The 15,819-nt window shown below is 41.3% G+C and overlaps 1 protein-coding gene across 3 annotated transcripts in view; it reads right to left on the bottom strand.

The window, feature by feature from the left end:
* Positions 1 to 4,695: 4,695 nt before the first annotated feature.
* The window catches only part of MAST4 (microtubule associated serine/threonine kinase family member 4), a 200,719-nt gene continuing 189,595 nt past the window's right edge, over positions 4,696 to 15,819 (bottom strand). For all 3 annotated transcript variants that reach the window (XM_032205667.1, XM_032205666.1, XM_032205668.1), the window contains 5 exons: positions 13,707 to 13,936; positions 12,270 to 12,392; positions 11,346 to 11,482; positions 10,460 to 10,641; positions 4,696 to 9,604 (listed from right to left, as the gene is read on the bottom strand). In XM_032205667.1, the coding sequence (XP_032061558.1) occupies positions 5,733 to 9,604; positions 10,460 to 10,641; positions 11,346 to 11,482; positions 12,270 to 12,392; positions 13,707 to 13,936 (4,544 nt within the window). In that variant the 3' untranslated portion in view covers positions 4,696 to 5,732. The remainder of the gene's footprint in view (positions 9,605 to 10,459; positions 10,642 to 11,345; positions 11,483 to 12,269; positions 12,393 to 13,706; positions 13,937 to 15,819) is intronic.

Here is a 15,819-nt window from a genome sequence, read left to right as displayed (position 1 = left end):
GAGTACGTGCATTTGGCCAAGTGAGGGAGCTTGCTGCGTGCCCCTTTCCCATAAAGTGACCTTTGGCACGAGGGCTTTGCCAGCAGGCTGACCCCGTTGCACAGGCACAACCTTGCAGGGCCGGGCACGGCCCCTCTGCCTCCACAGAAGACCCAGCAGCACACGGGGTCTTGCTTTGCCCACAGCAAGGCTCCTGGCTGCACACAACCAGAAGTCGTGGTCACTCCTTGAACATTTTCCAAGCTCTCTTTGAGCAATTTCCACCCGGGAGTACAAAAACTCAGCTTCAGCTTCTGGCCCGAAGAAATTTCCCTGAAATCTTATTGTTTTTAATCTGCCTATAGAAAGTTCCAGGTTCTGGGCACCAGGGTGCTTCTCCCTGCAGCTCTCCGTGCTGCTTGCAGGCACCCCCTGCTCCTCTGCTGCTGCTGAGAGGCTCTCAGAGACCTGCTCCTGACCCCGCAGGCAGGCGCTGTGTTTGAACCCACACGCTGTGCAGCATCAAAGCTGCCCTCAGTGCCCGCATCAGCGAGCAGCTCCTTAATGACGGATCTGAGATGTCACCAAGGCAGCCACAGGACAACTCGACCTGTCCTCAGGAACCAGGCAGCTCATGATTCAAGGCTCCCTCCCTCTGCAAACATAACTGGCTAAACAAGTCAATGCCAATAACTGCATTGTCCGATGAATGTTGGTGTGGGTACCCGTCAAGGGAAACCTGACCTACAGCCCTCACCAGCTTGTGGGTCCAGGAAAGCAATAGATAAATGGCTAAGCAAAAAGAGCACAGCACAGTTCACAGCTTCAAGAGCTAAAAAAAAAAAATGCTGCAAAGATCAGGAGATCTGTAAACATCGGCAACTTGAAGGGAATGCTGCATGTTGTGCTGGTACTCACTGATACGCTGCTTCATTTGGATTTTGGCAATTCATTTGGATTTAAGCATCACCAGTTTCTGAAATGCTACCCAGCATCACAGGGTAGATATGCGCATGGACTTCAGCCAGTTAAAAGTTGAAGCTGTCTGAAAAGGCAAAATTGTGAACGTGTTCACATGCAAGATACATTTGAGCAAGGCATGTTAAGTACAGACCTTTCTGCAATGCTTTCCCTTCCTTCCACACAACTCGTTTTACCTGCATCTGATGCCATTTTTGTTTCCTCTGTGATTTACATTAGTGTCACCTACACAGGGCAGGCTCTCTACTTTCATTGTCCTGTAAAACACCAGTCATTAGGACACTGTAAACAACAGTGCTGAGCCACATATATAGTATATGGAGTATACACAAAAATCCTGAATACAGGGGGGTGATTATTCTGAAGGAACATTTTACATAATATCCCAAAATGTCCAGATTTTATTTTTATATATATATTATATATATATATTATATATATATAACATATATATATATATATTTTTTTTTTTGAAGTCCAAAGATTTAGTCTTGTATTACTTAGCAAAGATGTATATGGAAAGTGACAGTAGATTTATTTTTCCTTGTAGAATTTGTTTACCCAATCAAGCTCTGATCTAATGCGCTCCTTGGTATCTTGTCAGGACTTTTATGTTTCAAGTGCAGCCAAGGAGTCAGTGAGCAGGGACAAGGGAATTGCCTGAGCTGAATGGTGCTCAACAAAACCCAGCTCACTCCTGGGATAGAGATATCACTGACACCATGGTATGACACAAAGCTTACAGGTAAAGATATGGTCACTGGAAGGACAACTGATGACGCGCAAGCCATGAACTGGGACACCCAAACACCCTTTCGTATCTTCCAGTCCTGCTATTTATTCTTTGGTCTGCTAATCACTGTCTGAATACAAACATGACATCCCTGCTAATTCTTACCAACCTCAGGAGAAAATACAGAACCTGAAGGAACCTTGCAAGCTGGAAGTTCAGTTCTTGAAGAGGGAAGCCCACATTTCTCTTTCAAACCATGAAAAGGATTCCCAACCCAGGTGAGATGCAGGCTCTTTCTACAAAGGCAGAAGTGAGGATGACAGGCCATGCCAAATCTGATGGTCAACCTTTCTCTCCTGACTGCTCCTTCCTCAACACAAACCCCCCTACACCACCCATTTCTGCTGGCCCTGAGTGCTGTGGGGTTTGTGGACGTGCAGCTTTCCACAGTTCCTCACAGAGGGATGGCTACTGCAGTCAGAGACAGCACAGCAGGCAAGGCAGTCATACAGTCAGTTCTCAACTCTGGTCATTTCCTTTCCCCAAGCTGCTGCATCCCCCTCTCCCCTCCCATATTCATGCACATCCCCTGCCACTGTACCAATTTTGCAGAGCATCTGTCTTCTGCTGGGTTTCAGCAAGTCAGAAAGACTGGGGGTAACTCACTGGTTTCAGTCAGAGAGCACAACAGAAGTGATTCTGTAAGGCTGATGCACTTGGCTTTGCAGAGGTGAAAAGCACAGGGAAAAACATGGCAGTAAAACATTAACAAAAATAACCTGGCACACATCAACCAGGCGTGAAAAGCTCCTTTATCAGCCACTGGCAGCAGAACAGTAAGGACGTGTGGATGTGCTCCTCTACAAGACAGAAAGACAAAAATTAGGGGACCAGTAGTCCTGCCCGCTGCTCCTCCTGACAGGATTGGTCTCCATCAAAGAGGCCATTGGGCACTGCGGGCTCTGCTCCACCTCCTCTGCCTGGCTCAGTGCATCTTCTTTATTATGTGGGAAAAAAATAGTAAAGGGAGATTTGAATATATTCAAGGGTAGAGATTTCAAAACTGAAGAAATGTTGCACTTAACACTCATGCTTCATGAATTTGCTAAGGTGGAGAATTTAGCATGAATAAAAAAAATAAATGAAGATTTGGTGTGTTTTGAGAAGGTACTGAAAAACACTGTAACTTATTTCAATGAACAATGATGTACGCTGTGGAGGAGGGATTGAAGTCTCACGTTTCAGGTTACTGCAGTTGTTACCAGCAGCCAGGTACGTTGTCCATCCATGCCCCTACCTACTGAGCAGCAGTGCCGTGGTGCCAGCCACTGCCTGAGACAAGATACTTGGCTCTCCAGACCTCCTCCTTCTCTAGACCAGACAATGATTCTCATGCAAAATCCTTAGCCAGCACGTGCCTGAAGGGGTGCACTGGGTTGGTATGAGGGAAGAAAATAACTGCCCACCTCTGAGTACAGCAGGGATGTGCCTGAAGTTACGGGAGCGAAAGCAATCAATGGAAAATACACAACAGTGTTTCATGCTGAATTTTTATTTCAATGTTATGCAACTGCATAAGTATAAATAATTGTGTTCAATATGCAACAATTATGACATCCATAAGGAGTTTCTTAGAGAAAATAAGACTGCAAACACTTTATTGCACAGACCCTAACTTTTTTTTTCTTTTTCTTTTTTTTTTTTTTTTTTTTTTTGTCTCTCTCTCTCTCTTTTTTTTTTTTTTATTTTTTAATTTTTTTTTGGTAAGCTGAGCAATCTACAGCAGTAAGCTACAAAGGAACACATCAAATCTACAATCACAGAAAGACTGACCAAGTAGCACACAGGTAGGAGGATCTCTAACAGCTCACTGATAAGGTAAGCACCCAACAAACGAACAGATACTACATAAACACAAGCTTACGCACCGTTACACTTCCAAAATGCAAAAAACTTATTTGTCAGAAGTGATAGTGAACTATACAAAATATACATAAAGGTATACTGTAAACAAATAGCTAGATGTGCTTTAAAGGAAACAGAGGGGAGTTAAAAAATGCAGAAGACTGTAAACTAGGAAATACCTCCCAGACAGAAATGTTATATTGAAGTGCATTAGCATTCATTTGTAGTAACTGCCAAAGCACAGATAAACTGTAAATGTTGAGACCATTTTCTCTTCAAAACTGATCAAAAATATTACCCATCACTCACTAGCTCCTCTGTGAATGCATCAAAGGCAGTATGAATGTTCTAGTGTCACATGAAAAATCAGAAGTTGTTTATGATTTTCTTTCCAAGACGGGTTTGCTGTAATCCAACTCAACTAATTAGCGTAATAAAGCTTTTCCCAGAGGGAAGTTAATTCTGAATCCTATCAGTTGTCAATCAAACCTCCAAATCAAGATTATACTGTGCTTTTAAGAACAAATTTCTAGCTTTTGAGACAGAAAAGACAATCCGTAAGCCCCAATGAAACAGGTATGGGCCTAGGCCTAGTTTAGCTACATAAAACAGAAATAAGCAAAACCACCATTCTGTTGATCCCAGTCATCTAAAAACACACATCTGCAAGGATATTTTGTAGTGCTCCTGTACGTTTCATGTTTTACCTTTTGTCCTTCAAAACAAATAATCTCCACACTAAAATGATCCAAGTCCACATGTTCCACAGTATACAAAATTTAAATAAGGCTTAGCAAAAGTAAAAAGACAGTAACATTCTAGCACCAAATAGCTCCAACAGGTTCCTTTGTTACAAAATGCTTCTTTTATAATTACAGTATTACTCTTTTTTGTTTTTGCATACAAATAAAAAGATTATGTTATGAAATGTATGGAGCTACTCAATGCATTTAGAAATGAATGTGAAACCCAAAATTTCTTGCTAAAAACAGCAAGTTAGTCTACAACATAAGGCCCCAGCTACTTATTAAAATGTATCGGATGTCCTGAACTTTTTTTTTGAAGATATGATAGTGGAACTGTTTTTTGTCTTTTTTGTCCTAATTGCCATAAAATAGAAAAAAAATAATAAAAAAAAAGCTACAGCTGTATGAAGCTAATTATGCAGGCCTAGATGCCATAACACACATTCTCTAAGTTTGTCAAAACCCATGATGAACATAATTGTACTGCAAGTCATGTGCTTATATTTGTGCCTCACACTGTAAGGGCCTGAATTTTAAAAAGCTCAAGGAAACCAAGAGAGGGTTGCAGCAGAAACCAAAGACACGGCATGTGCTTCAGAGTCTCGGCCTTGTCTGAGGGGAAGGTGACAGAAAGCACTCCCTGCAGACGAGACCAGCACAACCATTCCATCAGAGAACACAACTCCTCCTGGGATGCCGTGATAGCCAAGCGCTCTTCCCTTATCTTTAATCACACCCACTCTACCAGGCAGGCTTTGTGCAGTTCGGAGATGCAGTTAGATCTTGTGTTAGATCTGGTGAAGCAGTTAGCCAGATACACTACTATCAAAATCTGATTACTAAAAATACATGTAAAAACTCATAATAACCCATCATGTTCATTCTTTTCTTGTATTTTTACCTCTAGCTAGGATTTTTACTAAGTAAAAATGTGGCATGTTTTTATCCTCCAGGTTAGACCAATACTTGTGCATGTCCATGCCACATGTGAGTTTTAGTAATTCAGTTTCATATTTGAGTATGGCAAATAAGTAGCAAAGCAACTATCTTTAAAAAAGGGAAGAGTAAACAATGCTATCAGCAGCAAAGTATATATGCTACATTCAAACCCCAAACACATCACTAGGTATTTACAGAGGAAATCATTTCTTCAACAGCTTTCAGCTGTGTATCTATTTTTGTACAAATACTATATGGTAACAGTTTTACCGGTTAACATTGGGAAGGCATTTTGAAAAAAAAGTCCTTTCTATATATCCCCATTCTTTTTTGTCAGTGACATGAAAGCTTTGCCACACAAAGACACTACACAGTGCTGGTTTAAAGATGGTCAAAATATATTGTCTTTGTTTCAGCTAGTCTTGTAGTTATATCTGCAGGTAGTACAGTCAACAGTTTTTTTTGTGAGGACTGCTCCGCGAAGCTTCCTTTCCTCGCCGCTGCCGAGCTGAGTCTTTGTCATGAGAAAGTGCATTTTGGCGGTCAGGTGTGGTTGCTGACCTAGATAAATCTTTACCTACATTCTGTTTTCTTGAAGCAGACTGCTGAGCCTGAACAGCATCTTTTCCCTTTACATCCACAGTGTTAACAAAAGACTTTTCTTGATTTCCGGGTTTCCCCCCAGTGTTTGAAGTAGAGTGGTGGGCTTCTACTACAACAGCAGCACTGTGCAAGGTCATCAGTGACACACTTTTAGTCATTTCTGCCTTACCATACCCCGTGGAAGAGGTGCTTTTCTTACTTAGTTCCTTGCAGCTGGCCACAGGAAGCTCAGGTGAAGCTGCTTTAACCTTTGTTGAAGATGCATCACTCTTCTCTGAAGACAAAACAAATGCTTCTTGTCTACATTCAGAGAAATTGGTTGAACTAGTCAGTGGTTTTCCTGGCATTGCAGCCACACGGCAAGAACTTTGCCCACTGGCACCTGACAAATGTTTTACTGCAGCCTGCTTGTTTGCATCCTCTGGCTGTTTTTGATTAACTTGTCCTTTCCCTTTTGAATCTTGAGAGCATTTGCTACTTGTGATTGATTTTTCTGTTCCTTTTGCTGTGGCATCACGGTTTGTGAGGCAAAGGGTAGGCTCTACTTTCCCACTGTCGTGTTGAACATAAAGTGCATCAGTGCATGTTTTTCCTTCAGGTCTTTTATCTGGAGACGCTGCCTGATTACTAGGGCTTCTGTCTGCCTGTTTGCTCAGCAAGAGACAGTCTTTCACAGTGGAAAACTTTGGAGACACGGTTTGTTTCTCAGTGAGGTGAAGCAGCTTTTGATCAGCGGATTCCCCAAAGCCTGCTGGTTCTTGCCTTTGCATTTGCTTAGAAATCTCTGGCCCTGTTGGTCCTGGGCCAAGAGCAAAGGATCTTGGTTTGGTGTCAGCAGTGATGGTGCTCACTTGAAGGGTGGATACCAACCCATGCTCAGTAGTCATAGGCTTTTCGACCTGAACATGTTCGTTGTTCATTTTTCTCAAAGAACCTGAAACAAAAGAAGGGGGATCTGGCACGTTTTTACTGGCATGTTTGCCATCTTTCCGCGAGCTGACAGACACCTGAATAATTGTTTCTTTTTCTTTTGTTTCTGGAGTGCATGGTTTTTGTGAAAAGGTCTGTTTATCCAAGTGCTTAGACTTAGAGGAAGTCACATCAGAAGCAGGCCTGAGCTTATTACTGCTGCTTTCCACACAGATGGCAGAAGGCTTCACATGTTCTTGAATACCTACATGAACATCTACAGCACAGTTTCTGCTTACAGCATCTCTCGCAGCAGGGGAGACCAGAGCAGTAAGCTGTTGCTGAGGAACTTGGCTGGACTGTGTTCTCTCAGTGGTCTGTAGCCTTATGTCAGGGACCTGCTTCTGATCTTTCTTTCCCAAATCTTTGGTGTTGTCCTTCTGCACAGAGGACAGCAGTACAGACTTATCATTTTTAGGATCACAATCCATTGAGGGTCGTTTGGATGGAGGAGTTTCACTCTTTAACTCTATAGTAACTTTCTTAGACTCGCTGAGAGCTTTCTGCTTGGTTATATCCCTTTCTACAAAACTAACGACAACAGTGTCTTCTCTGTTTAACTGTTTTAGAGCATCTTTGCTATCCTTAGGTTGTGCCTTGGGACCAGCCGCTTGCATTTTTCCTTGTATCTGAGATGGCATGGCAAAATCGGCAGATTTTTTTTCATTGCTTTTGGAGTAGCTTGTTGTCAGAAAGTCTGAGACAGATACCTTCAGAGATGACTCCCTGATCACCTCCACCTTTGCAGGGGTAGGTTCACAACTTCTTTGGGTTATTGGCTGCCTGGCAGGCAACTCCTTTTGCCCTTGCTTCTCTTTGCCTAGAGCTTTTTCAGGAGTGCTCTGAACAGTAGAAAGTTTGGAGTGCGTTTGTGTAGTTTTAACACTCTGACTCTGAACAGCGCTGGACTTTGCTTCCACTGAACTGTCCTTCTGTTTTGAAGGGGAGGTGTCTTTCTTTTGAACAGCTTCAATAACAGAAACACTGACTTTAGCAGCTGGACTAGAAGCCTTTTTCTCCGTCACTACTTCTGCAGCCACAGGCATGACCAGTGGATTTGGAGAACTCTTGCTTATTTGCAGAATCTGAGGTTCTGGTATGTTAATTTTGCTAGATTTTGAATAGCTTAACAACTGCTCTTTCTGACAGGCCACTTCCGCCTTTCCACCACCTTCTTGTGGTGCTGCATGTTTAGGAGATCCCACGTCACTGCTGGCGCTCTGTCCTTCTGGCAGTACACACACAGGCAAATCAGTCTTCGAAGCCTGTGGTCCAGAAAGTAAGGCAATGTCTAGTGTGCCTTCTATTGGTTTCAGGCAGGAAACAGACCTCCCATCAAGTTTATATTCTGATGGACTTTTTCTGACAGGTGACTCAGTGGAAATCACGGCTGATTTTTCCACACCTGTTTCTGCTCGGCCATTCAAGGTTTTGAGGGGAACAAAAGAAACGGAATTAATCTGAGCAGCATGTGCGCTGCTCATGAATGCTCTACCCTCAGCAACAGTAGTGGAATCCTGCTGTATGCTTATGGGTCTGACTGTGTTAAGTTGAAGGCATTCGTGAGCGTTTGTTGTCAGTTTGGGTTTTAGCACTGGACAGACACTCTCATCTTTTTCTTCAAATGACAGTTTCTTTCTAAAATAACCAATATTTGCAAGTTTGCCATCTAATCTTTCATATTTGACAAATTCTTTTGTTGGTACATTTTTATCTGTGTTTTCTCCCTTTCCATTAAACATCCTGTCAGAGGACTGTGATGGCACATCCTGCAGTGTACATGGAGGGGAAGTTCTTTTGAAGTCACAGGAAAGGTGACTGAATTCACTAAGCGGAGGCCCATGACACAACGTCTGCGCTTCTAAAGCAACGCACTCATTTGATCTCAAGTTTGCATTCTTTTGAAGGGTGTCTTTGAGTATGTCACCAGCTGACTGGGTCTCCAAAGCAATGATTTTTGTTTCAAACTGATTTGATCTTTCTAATACCTTCTGGAATGCTTTTTTGTCTCTTTCTTCCAGCCTTAAGGTATTGGGATTTTCTGGTTCGCTGCTATGTTCATGTAGAGCAGCATTTGCTTTTTCAGCAAAATCTTGCTTTTTCATAACAATCTTGACCTTCAGCTTCTCTCTGTCTAGCTCATCGATGGATTCTTGCCTACCTAATTTACGAGAAATGGGACGTTTCAAGCAGCCCTGTTCTGCAGGTCTGACTCGTGTGAGTGATGGCACATCAGATACATTCTCCTCCAAACTCTGAAGAGTTACTTCCCTCTGGGACAATTCTCTGTTCACTTCTTCCTGGGTCACCTCCAGACTGTGTTTTCGTGAACATAAGTGTTTCTTATCACTGGCATAAGAGGGTGCAAGTTTCTCTTCAGACTGGACTCTCTTTAAGAGTGGAGATCGTGGTGGCTCTGCACTCTTTGGCCTAACAATATGCCTTACAATAGTTGGAGGGGAGTGCATTTTGCTAGGAAAAGATTGAGCTATTTTCGTATTTCCAAGTGAATGTCCTAGCAAGGGCGATGGAGATCGCTGAGGAGATGTGGGCTGGGGTGTTGGAGAAGGTGTCCGTGCCAGCGGAGAGAGAGGGATGCTGCCAGCTGATTTGCGTCTTCCGGATCTGTATCTTTGCCCACCAAGCTTTGGACCCAAGCCATGAAGAGTGCTGGGTCTTATGTGTCCTGAGCCAGCTGGAGAATTGGGAGCACTTGAACTAGGGGAACTACTCTGGGAAGAATTAGTACCTACAAAAAGAAGAAACAAACCAAGCATGAGATTAGCAAGAATAACAATCTTGCCTAGCAGAAGAATGAGAGGCAGTGCTTGCACTTATCCAAAGAGGATGTATGCTATCTGTTCTTATAGCATTCCATGATTTGGAAGGTTTTAAGTGACTGGGCTTTAAAACACTCATCATTCCAGAATGTTGCTATTTCTCCCTTCCACCCTCTGTTCCTTCATCCAGCTTGAGTTCTTGCCTCCTTCTATTTAAAAGGAACACCTAATGTTTTCTGGCACTTCAAAGCAATGATCAAGATTTACCAATAATTTACCTCCAGCGCAGGGTTTGTAGAACAGCATTCACTTTATTAGAAGACACTAAAATCACAACAAATGTGCGATAGGAAATTGAGACAGATGAAGCCTGTTTAAAAGTCAGAAACATCTGACAGCAGCTGGTTCCTCTTTTCAATAATAAATCCACATTTGTGAGAACCCATGCTAGTCGTATCATGTAGCAACTTTTTCCTCGGTTTCATTCTTGTATCAGCCTCTCCTAGGCAAGATTCTACTTTGTACTCTAAAACTGGATTGTTTATAACTCAACTTATTGCTTTGTAGACTTACATTTTCTATCAAAAACTACAAAACTACAAACCTAGCAGAAAATTCCATTTTGTATCATGAGAGCCCCTTAAGATTTTGCATCAAGAATCTTTTTTTCCCTTTTCAGACAGAAACCAGCTGCTGTTCAATAATTACGTCTGTCTGAGCTGACTGCTCTCAGCAGAGCATGACAGCATTGGGGGGCTCACAAGAAGCAGAACACACTTCAATTTCAAGTAATTTTCCTCTGCCCTCCATTCTTCTACACTCACCAGATGGAAAATCAGGAGTGGAGCGGTAACTTGGGGTAGGTGACCTTGGAGACAAGCTGTGGGTTGGAGACCCAGGCAAGCTCTCCCCTGATGAAAGTGATCGGTTCAGGCAGGAGAAACTTCTGCTGGTGTGAAGAAGAGGTGAGGGTTGCTTGGCCAACTTTTTAAACAGAGATCTTCTCCTAGTGTGAGAAGAGCACAACATTAATCCAAACGTAATATGCAGAAAAGATACAATTACCACATGCAAAGCTCTTGTGGCTGATGTTGCTTCATTCTCCCAGTACCCCCCATGAAAGGAAGTATGAAACCTATGTTTGCATGAAACCAAACCTGTCTGCAAAGCACGAAGTTCAGAAAACACCCTGATTGCTAATAAGTGGGATAGATATTTTAACTAAATCTATTTGTACTAAAACGTATTCATTGAATTTCAGAGGAACAATTAACTTCTTATGAGCATAAATCTTAATTTTCTTAAGAGCCCACCAAAACTCAGTATCTATACAGTACAAGCAATGTATTTGTGGAATATGTGTAAACATTAGCATCAAAGCGAAAAAATATACATAAACTTAGTACTAGAAAATTTAATGAAGTAGAAAAAGCTATACTGAATCCAAATGAAGACACCACCGCAGTTACTCATTTGCTTCCCCATAATCGTTTGTAAACCCTGGAAAATTTTTAAGTGGCATTTTAATGGATATACTATAGGCAAAATGGGAATGACAGAATGCATTACACCCACAGGATCTCATAGAAGAAGGTAAAAAAGAGGGGCAGGAAGTATGAGAGGGAATTGGATTAACTTGATTTTAAAATTAATTGTTATGTCCACACACACAAGAACACACATTCATCATGAACCAAAAAATTTACTCACCTCTCTAAACTCTCTTTTTTCTTGGTTTTCTTACTGCGCCTGACCATTCTGCTTCTGTAGCTGTTTCTCCTGGCAGGTCCAGTCTTGATGGAAGTGTTTTCAAATGGGGTTGTCATAATTGACACTTTGTTGCCACTCTGCCAAAATACAGACAATCTTTAGACAGAGTAATGGAAGACCTCTTAGCTTTAAATTAAGTTGCACTACAAACAGAAATGCAATAAAACAGCAACAGAGTAAGCGCTGGCAGCATAGGGAACTCCATGCAGAAGTTGCCAGGCTAATTTATGTCAGATAAATGATGACTGGAAAATTCTCAAACTGCTGTCAAGATTTCTAAACTACTTAATTCCAAGGACCAGCTTCAGGACAATAAGAAATTCTAATAATTTTAACTAGATAAAAGGGAGCAAGGTGTGACCAAGGCTGATAATAATAAGTGAAATAAGTTTCTATAGAAACATCTTATTTAAATATTATGAAAGGCAAGTTCCTGTACAGTAGGAATACATTTCAAATTCTCTGTTTCCACTTTTCCTCATTGATTTCACGTTGATAAGGAGAAAACGAGAAGTAGTATTATCGTCAATAGCTTGAGTTACCTGATGAAGATGGTTGGATTCATGGAAGTGCTTTTCCTGCATATGTCAAGTTTTTTTGAAAGAGATACACATCTTTGCATCAGTACCCAAATATACTTTAGGTATACCAGTAGTAGTGTCAGTTCCTTGCAGTGAAACTAAAGTCATCCTAGGATACATAGAGTCGCAAACTTTTCTCCACATCACTGCAATAACAGCTTAGAGTTTGTACCTGAACAATCATAAAACCTGGTAGCTAATTTCTGAAAGAAGAGAACATAACCCCACAATCCCCGGTGAGGAACTGCAAAGTGCTTATGTGTCCCAGTTAACCAAAAGTTACCTTTAACAACAACTCAATGACTTCTGTATGAACAAGACCATGCACTGGTTCTCCATTGATATGAGTAATCAGGTCCCCAGCTTTTAAACCAGCCTGGTGTGCTGCACCTCCTTCTTCCACATTCTAGAAATCATAGATGGAGAAAATGGATGCTTGTTAATTACTCTCCATACTTTCAAGAGTAGCTTTATTTTATCAATTCTTTCTATAAAAGTGGTTGTCTTTTAAACACAACAAAGAAATACAGATATTACAGATATTGAATCCTTATGAATGAAGAAAAAAGAAAATCTGACAAGTAATCACTTCATCATCAACTGCTTACTTGATTTTTGTACTTACATGGATGTGGAATTGTTTCAAAGCTCATTATTTATTACTGATAGTCAGTCTTTTTCATGAATGACAGATCCTCAAAGTTTTCCATATTTCAAACTGATTTGCAAATTTCTAAACAAAAGCACTACTTTAAATTATCCTACCAATGACCAGTCAAATGTGGAAGTAACTCAACTTTAGTGAATTCCTTAATTGAAGCTGTTTAATGAACTTCATGTGTATTTCAAAATTTTCTGTTTAGTTTTAGTTTTGCAGACTCTGCCCCCAGTCAAAGAGAGGCTGTGCCAACCCTTTCATTTTCTAAGCTACAGTACCCTGTTTACAAGTGCCAAATTTGCTAAAAGTGAAATTGACCCATGTTGTTAAAGGCAGAATCAGGCTTGGGCCCCAGGTCCAGGACATGGACCTGTTGTAGCAGGTCCAGAAAGGGCCACAAAGATGATCAGAAGGCTGGAGCACCTCTCCTATGAGTACAGGCTGAGGGATTTGGGGTTGCTCAGCCTGAAGAAGAGAAGGCTCCAGGGAGACCTTACAGCAGCCTTCCAGTACCTAAAGGGGGTCCACAGGAAAGCAGGGGAGGGAGTGTTGGGGTAGGACAAGGGGAAATGGCTTTAAGCTAAAACAGGGGAGATTTAGATTAGATGTTAGGGGAAATTCTTTATTCAGAGGGTGGTGAGGCACTGGGACACGCTGCTCAGAGAAGCTGTGGATGCTCCTCCATTCCTGGAGGTGGTGTGCAAGGCCAGGCTTGTGTGAGGTATCCCAGCCCATGGCAGGGACATGGGGTGATCTTTAAGGTCCCTTTAAGGTCACATGGGGTGATCTTTAAGGTCCCTTCCAATCCAAACCATTTTATGGTTCTGTGGTCACAGATAGGTACCACTCCTGTCAAAGATGCGTATTATATGGGTCTAATTGTCCCTACTGCCAGCACTGGCCTTGTGCACAGGCACAAATTTCATTCCAAGGTAACTATTCAGCACAATATCACATTTTACAGAATAGCTGTCAAAAAGCAAATACAATGTACACAAAAGATCAAAAGCAAATATATCACTAGTTTTCTCTGGCTATATGTAAGAAAAAGATTTAACTTACCCAAACAATATGGTGCACAGTGTAGATATCACTGTCACCCACGTAAACCCTGATTGCTCGGATGGTGAAGCCATACTTCTTTCCTGAACTGTGAATTACTATCGGCTGATGAGGACTTGAAGCAGCAATTGAAGAATCACGACTGGGAGAGGAGTCACGGGAGGATGAAGGATCAGATGACAGTGAATGAGGTGACATAGGACTTCCCAGAGGAGAAACACCAAATACATCTGGAAGAAAAAAAGTGCCTATGAGAATACATTCTGAGCACACACAAACATATACACAAAACTGGGAATCTATTTAATGACACCTTTTGTGACAAATTATTTCGTTGTGTTTGCATAAAGACTCTCTCCTCACTGTGCATGAAGCTTTAATGAGTTTGAAGCTTGACCAACAAACCCAATTTGAGAAATTAATTTAATTCCTCCATAGCATAACCTGATTTCTTAATGCTAACATTAACTTGCTAGATGTAGGCTGTTTTTTTCCTTTTAGATATGAAACACTCATTGCTAACTCTGAAAAAACAGTCCTCAATCCTCTTCCTTACAAATACACATGAAAAGAACATCACTTTGGGAGCAGATGCTATCGTGAGTACATCCAAAACCACCTGTCAGATCAACCAGAAGTTTTAAAGAAAGTGTTTGCGTTCTACATATCTAAAAACACTACCGTAATAAAACAACAGTATCTAATTGGTACATGGACAGTAACTCACAATGCTTGTACCAAATCTCCATTCCTACATTCTGATAGTTAAGACCGCATGACTTTCTTACAACAATATCAATTATGGCTTCATTTTATTTTATTGTTTTGAAAGCACGCTGTGCTCACACTTGCGCAAATGTAAACACAATTGCTGCAGCATAAAAAAATACTCTGGTGACTATAACAAGATGACAGCTCTTGAAAGGAATGCAGCCCAGAAACATTCCAGGTTTGGCTGCTGTGCCAAGCAATGTCATGTGAGGGCAGATAGGTTTTGTCAACAAAGGCACTGAGTATACTGACTCCCTGAATCTGAGTCACCAAAGGCTCCTACAGATAGCTATCACTGGGTTAATGCTGAATTCCCACTACCAGCCAAACCCAGAGTGGGCTGAACTGTCACCACCCTCTGGATCTGAAACTTTCCCAGATCCCCTCATCTATTTCTCTCTTTAGTCTCACCCTGTGACTCTCAGCCACATGATCAGTGACACTGGCCATCTGTTGTTCTGGTTTATTTTATTGATGAATGTGAATAAGGTGGATTTTTTTGGCGGTATTAAGTAATATATGAGATTTTGCTTGATATAAATGTGACAAGAACATTCCTACATGTAGCCAAATCTAAGTTCAGATTTCATAGAATGATGAGATTAAACTGAAAGAAACCTCCAGTTTAATAAACACTGTAATTCAGACTATACTATCTCTGAACAGCAATTCTTGACAGATGTGAAAAGAACCAATAGAAGGCAAACTGATAAATAACTGAGTGTTGCTTGTCTGTGTAGACTGCCGCATGTGTACCATGCTCTTGTGATAGCTAATCTGAATAATTAGCATGCCCTGTAGACCTTCTGCAAGCAGAAAAAAAAAAAAAAAGGTACTAAGTGCTATAGGGATATACCAGAAAAAAACACCTGTGACTTATGGGTCAGAGATTATTTTAAAGAAACAGTCTATACAAAGAACAAGCCCAGACTGCTTCTTGGCCACAGTGCTTTCAGAATTGAAAATACCCTACACAGGCTAAACACACAGTCACTATCTTTCCCATTGTAAAAATAAAGACATCTTCATCTCTCACATGCATTTTGTGAGAATGATCATTCACATTCAGGCAGCATCACAGAAATGCTAATCATTCTCTTCATGGGCAATGGGTTGTACACACTAAAGCGGAGGCAAAATATTCCTCTTCAATTGTGACTTTAAACTTTCCTCTTGACTTCCCTTGTTAAAAATTCTCATGGTTAGTTGGTGTTTATCACAGATATTACACAGGAAGCCTATGCCGTTTTTTGAATTGTATGGTGAAGAAGGGTAGAAAACATCATGAGGTGAATCAGAAATTCCTGCACTAATAGTGCTCAGACAGTCCTTTCACCTCTTA

This window comes from Aythya fuligula, chromosome Z (assembly GCF_009819795.1).
Source record: "Aythya fuligula isolate bAytFul2 chromosome Z, bAytFul2.pri, whole genome shotgun sequence".
Lineage (NCBI taxonomy): Eukaryota > Metazoa > Chordata > Aves > Anseriformes > Anatidae > Aythya > Aythya fuligula.
This window is presented reverse-complemented; position numbering and strand designations above follow the sequence as displayed.